Source organism: Oncorhynchus mykiss, chromosome 28, assembly GCF_057628025.1.
Source record: "Oncorhynchus mykiss isolate SJ-2025 chromosome 28, ASM5762802v1, whole genome shotgun sequence".
Lineage (NCBI taxonomy): Eukaryota > Metazoa > Chordata > Actinopteri > Salmoniformes > Salmonidae > Oncorhynchus > Oncorhynchus mykiss.
The window spans coordinates 10,839,000-10,857,062 of record NC_143049.1 but is presented as its reverse complement, the minus strand read 5'-3'; the positions used below and the strand labels follow the sequence as shown (position 1 = coordinate 10,857,062).

The 18,063-nt window shown below is 47.8% G+C and overlaps 1 protein-coding gene across 2 annotated transcripts; it reads right to left on the bottom strand.

The window, feature by feature from the left end:
- Positions 1-82: 82 nt before the first annotated feature.
- On the bottom strand, positions 83-11,951 carry LOC110508475 (AP-1 complex subunit gamma-1). Of its 2 annotated transcripts, XM_021589011.3 has the most exons (22): positions 11,648-11,951; positions 10,909-11,114; positions 10,692-10,816; positions 8,154-8,295; positions 7,723-7,819; positions 7,424-7,500; positions 7,098-7,193; positions 5,736-5,816; positions 5,228-5,326; positions 5,017-5,072; positions 4,172-4,285; positions 3,914-4,054; positions 3,562-3,616; positions 3,201-3,323; positions 2,969-3,058; positions 2,720-2,847; positions 2,431-2,535; positions 2,107-2,251; positions 1,815-1,959; positions 1,441-1,595; positions 1,166-1,264; positions 83-1,092 (listed from the first exon to the last, which is right to left on the bottom strand). In XM_021589011.3, exons 2-22 carry the CDS (start codon positions 11,107-11,109, stop codon positions 994-996), a joined length of 2,373 nt encoding a protein of 790 aa, XP_021444686.3. In that variant the 5' UTR covers positions 11,110-11,114; positions 11,648-11,951; the 3' UTR covers positions 83-993. The 2 variants fall into 2 exon arrangements, 1 of the variants encoding a protein (XP_021444686.3); XR_016492816.1 differs by lacking the exon at positions 3,562-3,616 and having other exon boundaries at positions 11,648-11,950.
- Positions 11,952-18,063: the final 6,112 nt, after the last annotated feature.

Below are 18,063 nucleotides of genomic sequence, written 5' to 3'. Positions count from 1 at the left end.
GAGTGTGTAATTTAGCAGTGCCTTGTGTAAAAACAACTTTCCATATAGGCAGTTATGAACTCTGAACATAATGCATTCACAATTCAATTTGATAACCTTTTAATTACAAATGTCAAAGGCAATGCACACAAACTGAATTCTCTTTCCCGGTACTACACGTCGTTCACAGATAAAACAGCAACTCCCACCTCAAAATAAAGTCTATATACACATAGGTGATAATACCTCAGCTCCAAAAGGGGTTCTGAGTGACAGGCACAGGGGAAGAGAGGAGCAGTTGGTAAATAGAGGTAGGGAGGAGGAGAGTACACCAATGGAAGGCATGTACCGTTAAGTATGGATAAGGCGTAGTGTTAGTGGATGCTAATCACACGGCTCAGATTGACGAGAGGGAACTGTAACAGTGAGCCACAACAGTAGGTAGGTAAAGTAGTCCTGGAGTGAAAGAAAAGTTGTCGCGGTTGCACGGGTCAAGACTTCAAGGGACTCTCTTAAACGACTATCCCGACAGACGCCTTTCAGGGGGACAGTCTTGGTTGCACAGTTCTCAGGATAGATGTATCTTCTGATTGGACAAGTCCCACGGGGCCAGGCAGACAGCTGCATATTACTATTGTTGGTTGATGTGACACCAAATACACACCAAAGATAGTGCCATTAATACTGTTGGTTATGCTATGGGAAATGTAATACCAGTAGTCCAATCAGAAGCTGAAAAGGTCATGGTGACAATGGCTTTTAGGGTGACAGTATCAAGAGTTTATCTACATAAATCCCTGCCAACTGTAGGGGGACATTTTCCACAGTTCTTGAGGGTCAGCCATTTAGAAAAATAAAGAAGAGTCATTTGGAAAAACATCAGGTTGTACTGTAGAATAGTTGATTGACAGGCAGCTGTCAGGTAGAATGGATCCCCACTCCTGGGCCTGGTCGGTTGTCGATCCTTCCATGGTCTGATGTGAGTGTTGATGGACAGGTTGATTTCAGCGGTCATTACCAGGCGGGGCTGGGAAATGAGTCGATCTGCACCGTGTCCTGGCAGACAAAGTCCTGGCTGGTGTAGCACACGCGCACCCTCATTTTCAGACTCACCTGGTTGGGAAGGAAGTGAATGTTTAGCTCATTGTGAGTATGGCAACCACGGACTGACTGAACGAAGACCCACCTTGTTGGGGTTGTTGAGGAGCACAGTCTGGGTCACCTGACCTAAGCCGTGTGCGGGGATGACGTCACCACTCGGAGCCTTCATCTGTAACTGGACACTCTGAGGCGGATGGGAGAGAGAGACAAAGGTCATGAATAGCCTATAATTAGGGCCCTGGGTTTTTCCTGGTCTGGTCACATGGTCTAGAGGGGCCTACTCATAACGTACAAGTTTGGAATACCAAATAAGGTAAGTAAGGTAGCCTGACAGGCGGACCCAAAGACAGACGGACAGACCTTGGGTACTGCTGCTTGCAGGGTGAGGCTGGTGATCTCCCTGTCAGTAGAGTTGGTGGCAGTGAGGGTAATGGTCATGCCCGTGTCTGTCTGTCTGTCAGTCTGTAGTTTCAGTGTCACGCCGTTCTTCTCATACACTATAACACTAGGTGGCACTATGGAAACACAAAGAAACATCGGTCACACTGGGGGCCCATGAAATTCAGCACCACAAAACAGACCATCACTAAATACATTATGAAGATGTGGTGCATCTTTCGCATGTGTTCATTCAAGTACATCTTCATAATGTATTTCTGATGGCTTTGTCCATCTCTCTGAAAAGCCCCATCTCCGTTTCTCGTTCACTCTCACTCAGCAGCTCCGTGTCTCACCAGGTGTGACGTCCAGGCCTCCCAGCAGGTCCAGTAAGTCTCCCCCAGCCGTGCTGCTAACAGGGCCTAGCGTTGTGGTGGACAGGGCGGGGCTGGGCTGGGGAGGCTCCCCAGAACCACCTAGCAGGTCCAACAGATCACACACCTTGACAAGGGAGAATGAGGGAAATATTTCCAAATTGAGTTACTTTTGAGAGGTTTAGCTTGAGAAAGGACACTATACGTCAAGTCTATACTTCATATCCAGATAGCTGAACTACCAAAGTTTATTGCAGTCATTTTCATCCCTTACCTGGTTAGCAGGTTCCTGGGGTAATACTACTTCCTGTGTCCGTTTGGTTGGCTCCATCTCTTTGATAGACCCCCCTGCTGATTCTCCATTGGTATGTCCCGGTGAGCTCTTGTCAATCACTGGCATTCTCTCCAGAACGGCAGCCCTGCGAACACAGAGCTCTCTTAGCAGTGTAATGGGCAAAGAAAAAGTGGCTACCATGACGAAGACCATAATTGAGTCACCGAGGGGCTGCCATTTCCCCTCAGCGTTGTATTCATAGACATATGTATACATCATTGGCTATCACTGACAATACACTGTATGCATATGCATAAGGACTACCTCATGTGGTCGTATTTCTTAAACAGAGCGTTGTATTCCACTGCCCTCTGCTGGAGTTCCACGTCGATGCAGCTGCCGTAGATGCTGACGATGCTCCTAATGCGACTGCCGGACAGGGCCGAGGAGAGGAAAAGCAGCAGCAAACAAGAGCTATTTTAGTATTCCCTACGTCAGCAATGAGAGTCACAAGTCCCAAGACAAGTGGGCAAAACTGACATGCGCAGTTTTCAGTGGCTGCTGTCTAGCGGTTGAAGCTGTGTTCTGAGGGGTGCGAGATAATGATGCTTACTCCACGTTGTGTGTTATGCGCGTGCTGAGTTTCATTGTCGCCGTGAGAGCGAAGCCCCTGGTTGCCGGCGACGACATATGCGACTGTAGAACCGTTTCCAAGGCGTCCAGGACGTCATCCTCTGCCACCTAATGGCAGGACAGAGGACACAACAAGAACCGTCTCGGTTTTATGACAGTTAATATTGTATCGTCAATGGGTATTAACCATGCCGGTGTTTAAACGACCACAGCATCCTCCCTCATGTACCTGAACAGGTTCTGTCTCCTCACACTCGCCTCTCAGAAGCAGGTCTCCATACTCCCCAATACACCAGCATGCCACCTGTACCAGGGATTGCTGCACACACAAACCAACAACGTTGCACAGTTCCACAGCTGAGAATAGAGGTGAACCAGGACATTGAGGTCTTCCGGACTGATAACACAAATCCCATTTCGACAGAGCGTGGCACACAAACACATTCACACTAAAGCCATACCACTGAGATGTCTGCAATCAGGGCTCTGTACAGCTTGTGGACCGTGTAGCAGTGGAGTTCTGTCGCTGTGGTGATGAGCTGGATCAGGTTGGGAACCGTCTCGTCCCTCACGTCGCCCCCTGCCTAAACGAGACGGTACTACTGTCAAACACAGGAAAGGTCTCGACTAGTCCAGACAGGGCAAAAAGTGGCAATGTGTGCGTGGCCACCCAGGCAGCTTGACGTACAGCGGGTGATATAAGTGGGATACATCTTGGGGTTATTTACAATAGCTGGTCATAGTTAAAACAAGTCGTACGGTAGTTAAAACCAGTTGTGCAGTCACCAGGTGATTGTGGTGCAGTAGAGTGCCAGTATTTACCGTGGTGAGGACATGCAGGATGGTGTCAATGTGCCAGCGCTGAGAGGGAGCATACCTGACAGAGACACGGAGACAAGAGACTCAGTGGTGTTCAGTGCTGCGGCTCAGACACAAACACAGACAGTGACACGCAGCGAGGGCAGGCTACTGGCTAGGCCTGTGTGTGTTCAGTGGTAGAACAGCCCGATGGCAGTGAGACACATACAGACACAAAGAGCAAGACAGAAACACAGTACCACAACCTGACACAGGGACAGGGAAACATTCACATAGACAGAGATACAAAACGAGACATCCAGATACACAGAGACATTTAAAGCCCCCTAGACAGGTGACGGGGCCAGCCCAGTACCTCTCGGCAGCGTTGAAGATGCCCGAGGTGGTGTGTGCTCTGAGCTCTGGGGGACAGCTGGAGAGGAAGAGGAGCAGCTCTTTCATCAGAGAGCGGATGTTGACGGCTGACACCAGGGCCAGAGAAAGCTCCAGTGCCCGGCTGAGGGATAAACACAAAGAAGATGGTAACTAGATACTGTTACTCTCTATAGCCATATGCCACCGGCCATTGTCGCATGGCTAACTGGCAGTGCACGCTCAGAAATCAACACAGTACCGTTTGACAGAGGCATCCTGGTCCTTCAGGCAGTCCACTATGGTCCCTCTGTGACGCTGCACTGCATTGTGGTCCGTCTGAACAATCTTCTGTAGGGAAGTCATTGAGATGTACCTGTGCACGAACAAAAAAGGTTTTAGACATAGAAAGAGAAAGACGCGTTACATTTGTGTGTGTTTCTGAATGTGTAGAAGGGCTGTGATAGTTCATCAACACAACTGGTGCATGGACACATGTCACGGAACAAACTTTCCTTCTGCAACTATCATTTCCAAGGTCTCCCTCAAATCACGCATCTTCCGGCAAACATTTTTAGCTGTGTGCTGCCTTCCCGGATGGGGAGCCTGACCGCTCTCCTCTTAAGTTTAAGGTCTTTGAAATGTATATCTGGTGTAGCGATCTGCGATCACTCTGCATGCGGAGAGAATGGTCACATCTGCTCTGAGCCAGTCTAGCAGCGTTCCACCAGCCACAGGGAGGACGCGCTTTAAGCCTGGGACCAAGACCAGAATAACCTGCTGGGCCAGACAGGCCCCTACGGGAACAATCCCAACAGGAACAGACAGATAAAAAGGAAACGTATATGTGATCGTTAGCCCACACAGCGTACAGACAGCCCCACAACCCTGTCTGTCACTGTAAGGCCTCTAGCTCAACAATCACAGGAATAGACATTACTGACTGTGCTTAGATTCATTAGAACGCACAGGTTTGTCTGCCTCGGGCAACAATAAGCTTCTAAGCAACAATAAGCTTCTAAGCAATGGGTTTAGAAACCATGAAGAAGGACCAAATCAGGACCAGATGAGATAAAAGGTAGAGACAGAGGGAAGGAGGGCACTAACCGGATGTTCCTATCGTTGTTCAGAAGAAATCGCCCCAGGATGTTCACAGCTAGGACCTGTCGCAGACACACACAACAAAACACAACCTAGACATACGGCCTCTGATGTACATCCATGTTAGATACATTGGCCTCTACCACCTGTAGCACATTCAAAAAGATGTGAACACATACAAACAACAACTGACTTGATGATGGTATCACTCCATTACCCTCAAGCCACTTTCCGATTTGATGTCCATGACAGTGAGAACGGTTTCATACAACACAGCACTGCCTGCGGTCTTACTGCTGTCTGTGTTCGTGGCCACCTGTATAAAGAAGCAGTATATAAATATCGAATCATAAACTGGGAGGTTTGAGCTCTGAATGCTGATTGGCTGACAGACGGTGCGATATCAGATTGCATACCACAGGTATGACAAAACATGTATTTTTTTATTGCTCTAATTACATTAGCGACCAGTTTATAATAGCAATAAGGCACCTCTGGGGTTTGTGGTATATGGCCAATATACCACGGCTGAGGGCTGTGTCTAGGCACTCCGCGTTGCGTCGTACATAAGAGCAGCCCTTAGCCGTGGTATATTGGCGATATACCACACCACCCCGGGCCTTTATTGCTTACATAGAATCATTTCAACAACAACAACCCTGCAAGACTATTTACTGGTGAAAATCCTGCCGTGTGAATCCTTGTGTGCGGTTTCATTACTGTACCTGGGCCAGCAGGTCATTCACGGCATCACTAGCTGTTTCGTTATTACGACCCAGGATCCTCAGCAACCGAAGAATGCGCACCTAGTGATGGATAGACAGAAAGAGAAATACACTATATATATATATACGCAAAAGTATGTGGGCGCCACTTCAAACAGTGGATTCGGCTATTTCAGCCTGACCCGTTGCTGACAGGTGAATAAAATCTAGCACACAGCCATGCAATCTCCAATAGTCAAACATTGGCAGTAGAATGGCCTTACTGAAGAGCTGAGTGACGTTCAACGTGGCAGCGTCATAGGATGACACCTTTCCAACAAGTCAGTTCGTCAACTGTCTGCCCAGGTCAAGTGCTGTTATTGTGAAGTGGAAACATATAGGAGCAACAACGGCTCAGCCGCAAAGTGGTAGGCCACACAAGCTCACAGAACGGGACCGCCGAGTGCTGAAGCGCCTAGCGTGTAAAACCCATCTGTCCTCGGTTGCAACACTCCCTACCGAGTCCCAAACTGCCTCTGGAAACTATGTCAGCACAATAACTGTTTGTCGGGAGCTTCATGAAATGGGTTTCCATGGCCGAGCAGCCACACACAATCCTAAGAGCACCATGCGCAGCAATGCCAAGTGTCGGCTGGAGTGGTGTAAAGCTCGCTGCCATTGGACTCTGGAGCTGTGGAAACGCATTCTCGGGAGTGATGAATCACACTTCACCATCTGGCAGTGCGATGGACGAATCTGGGTTTGGTGGATGCCAGGAGAAATCTACCTACCCAAATACATGGTGCTAAAGTTTGGTGGAGGAGGAATAATGGCCTGGGGAAGTTTTTCAGACTCGGCCCCTTAGTTCCAGTGAAGGGAAATAATAACACTACAGCATACAATGACATTCTAGACGATTCTGTGCTTCCAAATTTGTGGCAACAGTTTGGGGAAGGCCCTTTCCTGTAACAACATGACAATGTCCCTGTGCACAAAGCAAGGTCCATCCAGAAATGGTTTGTTGAGATCGGCTGTGGAAGAACTTGACTGGCCTGCACAGAGCCCTGACCTCAACCCCATCGAACACCTTTGGGATGAATTGGAACGCCGACTGCGAACAAGGCCTAATCGACCAACATCAGTTACTGACCTCACTAATGCTCATGGCTGAATGGAAGCAAGTCCCAGCAGCAATGTTCCAACATCTAGTGGAAAGCCTTCCTAGAAGAGTGGAGGCTGTTATAGCAGCAAAGAGGGGACCAACTCCATATTAATCCCCATGATTTTGGAACATACATACATTTGGTCCCTGTAGTGTATGTATGTTCAGTCACAAAATTGACTCCAATTCACCTGGTAAAATAAACGATTTAAAACACTGACCTGTAGGAAGGGGTCACTGATACCAGCCACATTGTGTTCTGGAGAGTAACCAGACATCACCAGGCCTTTCATTATCTGGACCAGCTCCGGCACCGCCTAGACCAAACACACACACACACACACACGGAGTAAAAATGACAGATCATCATCTGAGAATGTGCAACCGTGTACCATTTTTCACAAGTATCGATTTGGCATTTGTTACAGCCTATAACCAAATCTATACTTTTCAAGGGGCTGAAATGTAATGTCTCATGTCTCATGTTGAGTGGATGTACTGGAATGGGGTGAGATGAGCTGTGCGAGTGTGTGTGTGTGCATTTTACCTTGCGAAACTGCTCTAGTGTTTCTGGGTTGCGCTCACACAGCTCAGTGATCAGAACCACAGCTCCATGTAACACCCCTGCAATCAGACCAAACCACGAGGGGAATAATTGCCACACGGACACTGTTGACTAAGCTAAAACATACATAGTAATGGCTAATCTGTCAAAATACAAGACTACATACTGTCCTCAAACGTAACAGACTGTGAAACAGTTAGGCACAGGGAGATTGACAGAAAGGAGCAGACAGTGAACAGCCGGTAATATAAGAAGAGCAAAACAAATGACGACAGACTCACCGTGGTTCTTTTCAGAGAGCAGGGATCGAGATGCAGGGGTAAACAGCTCTCCTAGTTCTGGTACTTTCCTCACTATGTGCACCGCACAAAGAGCGGCCTGAAATGTCAGTGTCATCGCGATCAGCTTCATAGCAAATAATAACCTTCAATGTCAGCGCATCACTTTACGTCTCACCCTCAGTTCAGTCTGCATGACGGTTTCCCTTAGTCTGTAATGCAGTGTTTTACAGTAGTGTTTTGCAGTAGTGCTTTACAGAAGTGTTTTACAGTAGTGTTTTACAGTGGTGCTGTAATGCAGTGTTTTACAGTAGTGTTTTACAGTAGTGCTCAAGATGGATTGGTTTGGGTTTCTGCATTACCAAGGTCAGCCATGAAGGCGTGATGAAAGGAGTGGCATTGTGTGTGTGTGTGTGTCTACAGAGACTGCTCACCTTCTTTTTGATGTAGGAGTTAGAGGCTCTGAGGAGGCGGTCGATCTCTGGGGCCAGGTCTCGACACATCTCAGCTGAGCCCATACAGCCCAGAGTACACAGAGCCAGAGACTGGACATACTGACTGCTGTGGGACAGGTCACTGAGATGGGGGTTTGATGAGAATTCATCAATTGCTTTGTGCTCAGGTAGAGGTTACTAGACCACTAGTTCAATGTTTATGTATGGCAACATTGATCGTACACAGACTAGACATGATCATGGAACTGTATGCTGTGTCAGCGTTCCGTCCGTCTGTCTGACCGTGTCAGCGTTCCGTCCGTCTGTCTGACTGTGTCAGCGTTCCGTCCGTCTGTCTGAATGTGTCAGCGTTCCGTCCGTCTGTCTGACCGTGTCAGCGTTCCGTCCGTCTGTCTGACCGTGTCAGCGTTCCGTCCGTCTCAGCGTTCCGTCGTCTGTCTGACTGTCTCAAAGTTCCGTCCGTCCGTCTCAGCGTTCCGTCCGTCTGTCTGACTGTGTCAGCGTTCCGTCCGTCTGTCTGACCGTGTCAGCGTTCCGTCCGTCTGTCTGACCGTGTCAGCGTTCCGTCCGTCTCAGCGTTCCGTCGTCTGTCTGACTGTCTCAAAGTTCCGTCCGTCTGTCTCAGCGTTCCGTCCGTCTGTCTGTGTCAGTGTTCCGTCCGTCTGTCTGTGTCAGTGTTCCGTCCGTCTGTGTTAGCGTTCCTTCCATCTGACCGTGTCAGCGTCCCGTCCGTCTGTCTGACCGTGTCAGCGTTCCGTCCGTCTCAGCGTTCCGTCCGTCTGTCTGACTATGTTAGCGTTCCATCCGTCTGTCTAAGCGTTCCATCCGTCTGCCTGACTATGTTAGCGTTTCGTCCGTCTGTCTCAGCGTTCCGTCCGTCTGTCTCAGCGTTCCGTCCGTCTGTCTCAGCGTTCCGCCCGTCTGTCTCAGCGTTCCATCCGTCTCAGCGTTCCGTCGTCTGTCTGACTATGTTAGCGTTCCGTCCGTCTGTCTCAGCGTTCCATCTGTCTCAGCGTTCCGTCGTCTGTCTGACTATGTTAGCGTTCCGTCCGCCCGTCTCAGCGTTCCGTCCGCCCGTGTCAGCGTTCCGTCCGCCCGTCTCAGCGTTCCGTCCGCCCGTCTCAGCGCTCGTCGTCCGTCCGACCGTCTCAGCGCTCCGCCCGACCGTCTCAGCGCTTGTCGTCCGCCCGACCGTCTCAACGCTCCACCCGACCGTCTCAGCGCTCCGCCCGACCGTCTCAGCGCTCCGCCCGTCCGCCCAACCGTCTCAGCGCTCCGCCCGACCGTCTCAGCGCTCCGCCCGTCCGCCTCGGCGTTCGTTCCGCCCGCCCCTCCGCCTCGACGTTCGTTCCGCCCGCCCCTCCGCCTCGACGTTCGTTCCGCCCGCCCCTCCGCCTCGACGTTCGTTCCGCCCGCCCCTCCGCCTCGACGTTCGTTCCTCCCGCCCCTCCGCCTCGACGTTCGTTCCTCCCGCCCCTCCGCCTCGGTGTTCGTTCCGCCCGCCCCTCCGCCTCGGCGTTCGTTTTCCGCCCGCCCCGGCGTTCGTTTTCCGCCCGCCCCGGCGTTCGTTTTCCGCCCGCCCCGGCGTTCGTTCTCCGCCCGCCCCGGCGTTCGTTCTCCGCCCGCCCCGGCGTTCGTTCTCCGCCCGCCCCGGCGTTCGTTCTCCGCCCGCCCCGGCGTTCGTTCCGTCCGCGTCCGGCGTTCGTTCCGTCCGCGTCCGCCCCGGCGTTCGTTCCGTCCGCGTCCGCCCCGGCGTTCGTTCCGTCCGCGTCCGCCCCGGCGTTCGTTCCGTCCGCGTCCGCCCCGGCGTTCGTTCCGTCCGCGTCCGCCCCGGCGTTCGTTCCGTCCGCCCCGGCGTTCGTTCCGTCCGCCCCGGCGTTCGTTCCGTCCGCCCCGGCGTTCGTTCCGTCCGCGTCCGCCCCGGCGTTCGTTCCGTCCGCGTCCGCCCCGGCGTTCGTTCCGTCCGCGTCCGCCCCGGCGTTCGTTCCGTCCGCCCCGGCGTTCGTTCCGTCCGCCCCGGCGTTCGTTCCGTCCGCCCCGGCGTTCGTTCCGTCCGCCCCGGCGTTCGTTCCGTCCGCCCCGGCGTTCGTTCCGTCCGCCCCGGCGTTCGTTCCGTCCGCCCCGGCGTTCTTTCCGTCCGTCCGCCCACCCGCCCCAGAGTTCGTTCCGTCCGCCCGTCTCAGCGTTCGTTCCGTCCGCCCGTCTCAGCGTTCGTTCCGTCCGCCCGTCTCAGCGTTCGTTCCGTCCGCCCGTCTCAGCGTTCGTTCCGTCTGCCCGTCTCAGCGTTCGTTCCGTCTGCCCGTCTCAGCGTTCGTTCCGTCTGACTTTTTCAGAGTCATGTCTCTCTGATTGTCGTAGTTACGTCTGTCTGTCTTATACAAGTTTCAAGATTTGTTTTCACGTTCACAAGTACAGTGAAATGCCTTTCTTGCTAGCTCTTACCCAACAATGCAGTAATCACTTCAAATTTTCATACTTCCAATTTCATGGTAAAATTGCTGATAAAACTGTCCTTACTTCTTGATGGAGTTAGTGATGAGAAGGCTAGCATCCTGCTTCTCGTCTAGAAGCATCATGGCACCCAGGTACCCAACACGCTTCTCATTGTACCGAGGGCTGGCAATCAGACGCACACACTCCATCTGAGATCAGAGAGGGAGTTGGGGAGTTGTTGGGATACAAATATAGTAAATATACCAACACTACAGACATCTTAAGAGACACTTTTCATTACCTGACCGAAGTGGGCAGGGTAACCCAGCATGTGCACATACAGCAGCTTTGCCAGATTGTGAGAGCGCGTCCCATTGTCAGCCTGTCTGAACTGCGCCCGGATTGCAGCACACTCCCTCTGGATCACACCACGCTCCTCTCCCTGTGTACGGGCTCCTCTGATCACCCTGATCATCTCCTGCAGGCGCACAGACGGAGACATGGCTCCTGTGTGTATGTGTTTGTGTGGGACAGAAAGAGGGAGGTTGCAGAATTAGAGATGCTCAACAGACATACAAAAAGACCCACACATACTAACCTGAATAAGAAAATGCATTGACTATCGGTGCATGTAGGACAACAAAGCAGAAATAATAAGTTATTCATGAGCACCTGTAAAAGCATTAACATTTACTGTACAGTCATTTGAATAGAGAGATAATACTCCTGAAGTGCAGGGGTTGTTAATAAATTACAATGAAAAGTGAAACACGAAACAACCATGTACAACCATAAACCTTACAAGATACAGGCAGCCGTGACGTAAATATTATCTTGATACAATGTATCGAATGAATTCACCTAGCATTGCTAGCCACAACACCCCGCAGCAATTGCCTAGAAATGCAGTTCATTAGGCGATCTACTTTTACAACATGTTTAGGGTAAACCCTACCAAGGCGATGTCAACTATGCATTTATTTAGTCAATTAATGCTCGATAACCTCGGATTACATGGGAGCTCGATGCTAGTCGCTTACCTTCAGAAAGTGAAAACGCCCCTAGAAAAATACCAAGCCGTTTCTGTGCTCAATTAACAGCGATGTTGTCAACATTAATTAAACTCTTCCCTCAGAAATGAATGGGCAACTAAAACTACTCGGCGGCTATCTTGGATGGACGCCTACTGTACGGTCCCCAAGCTTCATGTGAAAACCATAATGGCAGCATCACTTCCGCCATCTGATCTCTGACTAGGTTTGAACTCCGCCCCTCAGGAAAACTGTAGGCGATCTACGTGGAGGTCGGTGTCCTTGACAACAGGTGGAAGATGGATGAGGTGGGGGTGCAGTTACTGATGGTGCATGGTCAGATGGAGAAGTGATCACCGGAATAATTACAATGAAGGTAAATGGTCAGTCTCCTTTACAATTATTTTCATACATAAAATGTTTGTGCCGTGTGTATATACATTTCAGTGTGTGCAAGAGCAGTGAGATGATTTTGTGATTTTTTTTAAGTTTAAAAGCGTGCAAGCACGGACTTTTCCCGTCTGTTTCCCTGCCACTGCAGACATGTCAGAATATCCAATAAACACATTAATGTGGTGTGGGCCAAGAGCTCTATTACATCATGTGGTTTCAAACAGTGGTGACACATCATATATTGCATAGTGTGATTACATGAAAGTGGTGCTGATTATCTAGGGCCTGTCCTGACTGTTCTGCAGCCCTAGGCAAGACAGAAGAAATGCCTTCTATGATTGGTTCGGACGGGACTACAAAAAAAACCCATCTGTGGATGTGGAAATCAAGGCAAGTCTGGACAGGACCAAATAAAGACGTCGGCGTCGGGCCATGCTTACTGAGGTGTAGCCTACAGTGTCGCCTGAAAAACAAGCGGTTGGCTCTATTAGTCCTGATTCCTGTGACTATTCAATTTGGCTATTTAAGCTCTGCATATCAGCTACCCAACTTTATCAGGAGTTATCCTGAACCTATTTGCAATGTGTACACAGTGGGAAATCAGAAGAGTTTTCCTTTTGACCATGATCAGCTCATAAAAAAATGGACAGATACAAACTTGAACCCACTGATCATGACAATTTACCCCACAGGGTGAAACTCCTGGACAGCAGTTGGGAGTAGCCTCTTTAGGATACGTTGTTTGCTAACATGTCAGCACATTTTTTGGGGGATTGGGCGCCATTTAAGTTAGGCTATTTGATCGGAGAATAATGCACGATGTAAAAAGTGTCATTATTGTCATACATTTTATCTCCAGCCTGTAGGCTACAAAAAGGCCACATACTCTTTCTACCATATGGAATATCCAGTGGGGAATGTATAATAAATTTCTTCCCAGTACGGAACCAAGCGCATGCACCAACATTTACATACACAATCCCTATTAATTCAATAGGATCCATGTGGGCCTAGTCGTACATCCATCCACTCGCAACATAAGAGGTGAATGGGAAAAGACATCTGTTACACAAAATGCCAAATTTGGCTGATGTTTCAGGTCAGAATTTATGCATCCACTGGCGCATTTCAGTGTCGGCCATTCATCTCTGCCTTGGCAAAATTGGACTGTTCTCGTAGAACCACATCGCATTTGAGAGTAGTCTATACCACCCATTTTCAAGTCCATTCGCTCATTTTTCATGACTCTGACATGCAGTAATGATAAAAAGTGATGTAATGGCCTGGAGTTCTTGACATTTTGCTAAAACTATTGTGAATGTTTTACCCTGGCTATATCTGCGACATGCTTTTTGATAGATCATTTTTTGGACTCTCCAACATCACCCTGGAGAGGAGCACTGGGAATGGACATGCAAAATATTTTGCTCATCTGCCTTTGACCAAGTGGGCACTGCTTATCACAGGGCGGCATCAGTGCTCACCTAAAAAGCCCATATGCCACTGGTTGAGATACATTGTAATTGTTTTGGGGCACAATTATGTGAGGTTTTATGTGTTGTTGGAAGGTGCATCTTGGTCAGTTTAGCTCAGAAAATGCTGCCCTCGTCAATCATCTTGGTCAGTTTAGCAACAGGCGGGAACCTACTCCTGCCTAATGAGCGGGCCTGGCCCTGTGAATATCATATGGAGTGTTAAGAAATGTCCTGTGGAGCATACACGTGACCACATAAATGGAGCAGAGGTAATTGTGTTTGTGGGAGGATTCTAATGTGAACTAAACTACTAGTATGGGGTTTCCCAGCATCACAAGGAGGCTGTGTGATTGGGCATGTTCATTTTCACATCGAGAGGTAATATTGTCATGGAGCGAGCTACCTGTTTGTTGTTGCACTGCAAACTGGGTAACAAAGCATGTGAGATTCAGTGGCAGTTCACAGTGAGGGATTACTTCTATTTTAAATGACTGTGTGTTTCAGTGCAGGTTTGTATCGATATTGTAGAATACAAGAGGGTAATGAAACTTGAAAGTAAGTGTCAGGAAATAGCTAGAGCTCAGCACCACTGTAATACCAAAAATGCCAATCAATGCTAAATGTGTACAGCCAAACAAAAATACATTATTATTAATCAATTATTTTCATTATTACATTCAGTGCATTGGTCATGTTCGCTCTCGAAAACTAGGCAGCATTCTGCCTTCTCACTACAGTTCTCAGGCATTAACGTCATCCGCGACTGCTTTATGTGAACTATAATTCCGACGCGGAATTATAACGTCAAGAAAGGTCAAATAATAATCTCTTGCGCTACAGCTTTTGAAACATATGGCATTATCTTTCATCAGCGAGAAAGAATCCTTCAAATAAAAAAGATGCCGTTTTGCACAGATCCATTCATCAATGGGTGCCTCCATCCAACGAAACGACACTTCTGCTACACTTCCCGAGTTACGTTTACACACTGGTGTTCTGAGCATGCTGAATAGCTACTAGCACAGGTCGACCTCGTCTTCCATTTTCCGTAAACAAGCGCTGTAACATGGATATAGGGCCGTGTGGGAACCCTAACAAGGTGTATCAATTTAACCCCTTTTTGTATGATTATTTCTCGCTGATATGAAAGATAAACATCCTTATGCTTCCAAAACCGTACCGCAAGTGATGCATATTAATGTTCAGACTGAGCGTCGGGGATCTTAACAAAACTCCCCCCTCCAGAAGACTCCTTCGTCCAATTACTCTTATGTGCAATGTAATAGAACTGAGCGTCATGATCAAGGGCTAGTGGGTCATGCTAGTTGTTTTGCAAGAGTGAAAAATAAAATCTTGAACATCAATGCATAATGACAAGTTGTGGGAGAGAGAACTTTAAAGTGGCTTTATCATCACATAAAACGATGTGATCATTCAGGAGTTTTCCATACACCTGCCCTCTACAATACAGTATGTTGAAGAAGACTCCATAAAATATATTACACATGTATAATCATAACATAAGCCAATGAAAAGGGGTGATAACAAAATAAATACAGTAAAACCAAAACATTTAGGGAATTACAATTTCTTTGGTGTCTTGTGGTAGACAATACATTTTAATACCACTCTTAAACATAAGAACAACTTTGCCACAACTAACAACAGATACCAAAATAAAAATAAGACAAAACCCAATTGACCCCCCAAAAATAATCGATTGGGACCCCAAGGGGTGCATGTTTTGATTTCTGCCCTACACAGCTGATTCAAATGATCAAAAAAAACTTGGTGATAAGTTGATTATTTGAATCAGCTGTGTAGTGCTAGGGCAAAAAAACAAAATGTGCACACCTTGGGTTCTTGAGGACTGAGTTAGGGAAACCTGTCCTACGGGAAATTATCATTACATCTGAATATAAAAAAATAAAAAAATGTATCCGTCCAATATTGACCTTGCACCTCAGATTCCTGGGAATGGGAGGTAGAGTTGCACTGAGGCAGATGTGTAAAGTCTTAAAGCCAGTCAACATTTAAGAGAGAGCCCAGTGCTATAGCATATAGTGTATCTGTCCATCTTTTGAAATATCCCCCTCTCTCTCGGTACCCCATTACTAAATGTCTGTGTTTCGGTCTGTGCCATTGTTCATTCAGATGGGTCCAATGCCTTCCCCAGTAGTAGTAGTACTTCTTCTCCCTGTTCCATTCGCTCATTCTGTACGTTTCTGCTTTCACCAATGTCTGGGTGCACCACCACACAGAACTTTTGACACACGTGGGTTATCTTCCTTGGGTGGGATAAGGAAGTGAGGAGATACAAAGAGAGCGAAAGAGCAGTGGTGTGTATTCATGGATGCCAAGGGAAGCCAGGCTTCCTCCAAAAATGTACACAAAAAAATGAATAAAATACTTCCAATAACATTTTCTTTCATCTCTGTGTTTCATAATTGTCCTTCAATTCACAAAAGGCTGAATGTATCTCACCGGAGAAAGCATCTGAACGAACAAAACAGTGCCCCTCTGTCTCTGTATGTGTAGGCCATTTATCGGATGCTGTCTGGTCCAAAAGAGCATTTGGCCTCCCTTGATAGAAAAAAAGTATAAAATAATTGACTGAGCTCAACTGTGAATGGTCCTGGTGCACCCAAAAAAAAATGTGTCAAGGGAAGCTCGTTTGGATTTGGCGTCACTCCTATCAAATCGCAGCGAGAGCATACGTCATTGACAGAAACAACTTGAATTATTGCATCTCATTGTGTTGTTGTCCTCAAAGGGCTAGCTAGCGAAAATTTGCCCTCTCCTAAATTAGCCATGGACGGAGATAGGGATTTGGACTCGTGGTTTTACTTAATAATTCTCTGTACTGGCCAATGATTATAATGGCAATTCTTATCCAACCATTAATTCATACATTGTTGTGTCCCTGGCCCGAGAGGATGGAAGTTCAATATGTAGCTAGATGTAGAAGGTTAATGTTAACTAGCTAACGTTGCCCATGACCGGAAGTTAGGATACCTGGCTAAAATGCTTGCTCGCTAGCCTAAGACAACAAAAAATTAAATTGTGTACTGTATGACAGAGTGATAAACCGCTTCGTCAACATGAAAGAGAGGAGGATGGCATTGGCGTTTCTCTACAAGTCAGGCGAGTCAGAAACATGGACAGTCACATCATATTTAGCGAACATAGATTGGACTAAATCGTTTTTGGGTGTCTTTTAGTTGTCACTGTATTAGATTAAGCATGGGTGATTTGATGATGTTGAGATGTTGAAGTTGAAATGGTGCTGGAATAGTGGAGGCAGCGCCTGTTTTCTTTGTGACTTGCGGTAACTCTCCATGGTTCTAAATCAATAGTTGTTTAGTAGTCCGAAAATATCGGAAACATTAACAGCTTGACCATGCTGTAGGTCATGTAACTGTTTGTTACATGCAAAATGCTTTGTGGACTTCACCGGTTTTGTGACGAAATAAAAGGTGTGGTTGAATTTATTCTGCCACTGTGTCTTCTTATTGTCTCGGCCTTTAGGCCTATATATCACGGTCGCAAGGCATATGAACTAACAGGTTAACACAATTATCACAACACATAGGTTGTAATATGGCTTATTTTTGTTTTTTTACTTCCCCATTGATTTTACCCACACACTGCTACTGGGAAAGAGCGAAAAATAAGAGAGATTTAATATCAATTAAACTGTTATGAGCTACTTCACTAGGTCCTCAAGTTTTTCCTGACCACATGACCTGACAAGGGACAACTCGGGGGTCCTAGTAATGAGCTTCATCAGTACTGAATATGGTTGTCATACCCAGGAAGGTGTTGAAGCATTGGGGCTTGTTGTCCCAGTAGACACCCAGGAAGTAGACAGGGACTCCAGATGATGTCCAGGCCGATACCACACACCACCGGCTCAGAGTACAGCGAGCAGGAAGGCCCAGAACAGCAGGTAGATGACTGGCCACACCGAGCTCACCCGATGACAGGACAGCCAACAATCTATACACAAACTATACACCGGGGTAGGCAAATAGATTCAGCCGCAGGCTGATTTTTGTCAGAGCGGATGGTTGGGGTCCGGAACATAATGATAATAATTTGTACATGGAAAGTTATCTCCCACAGGCAGCCTGTTGCAGACCCCTGCTATACGCAATCTTGTACGTGAATTAATTAATGAATCTATACATCTAACACACAAACATTCAATTAATTGTAATACAAACAAAGTACAGAGTACAATTGAACAATGCACAGAGAACACACCACGTGCTTTGAACATGATGGCATCGTGCATGTGTCAGCGTGTACTTGTCATAAAACAAGAGTAGACCCATTACTCAATACTGTCCTGACCGCAGTCAGGATGATGAAACCAAGATTGAACTCTTTGGCCTAAATGCAAAGGGGATGTTTTTCAGTGGCAGGGACTGGGAGACGAGTCAGGATCGAGGCAAAGATGAACGGAGCAAAATACAGAGAGATCCTTCATGAAAATCTACTCCAGAGCACACAGGACCTCAGACTGGGGCGAATGTTCACCTTCCAACAAGACAA

Excerpts from the sequence above, each read along its gene's own strand:
- LOC110508475 (XM_021589011.3), bottom strand. The coding sequence starts at position 11,109 with ATGTCTCCGTCTGTGCGCCTGCAGGAGATGATCAGGGTGATCAGAGGA. Across the intron at positions 7,820-8,153 it reads ACTCCTACATCAAAAAGAAG|GCCGCTCTTTGTGCGGTGCA; the intron begins GTGAGCAGTCTC and ends CTGACATTTCAG. Across the intron at positions 5,073-5,227 it reads AATCGGAAAGTGGCTTGAGG|GTCCTAGCTGTGAACATCCT; the intron begins GTAATGGAGTGA and ends TGTCTGCGACAG.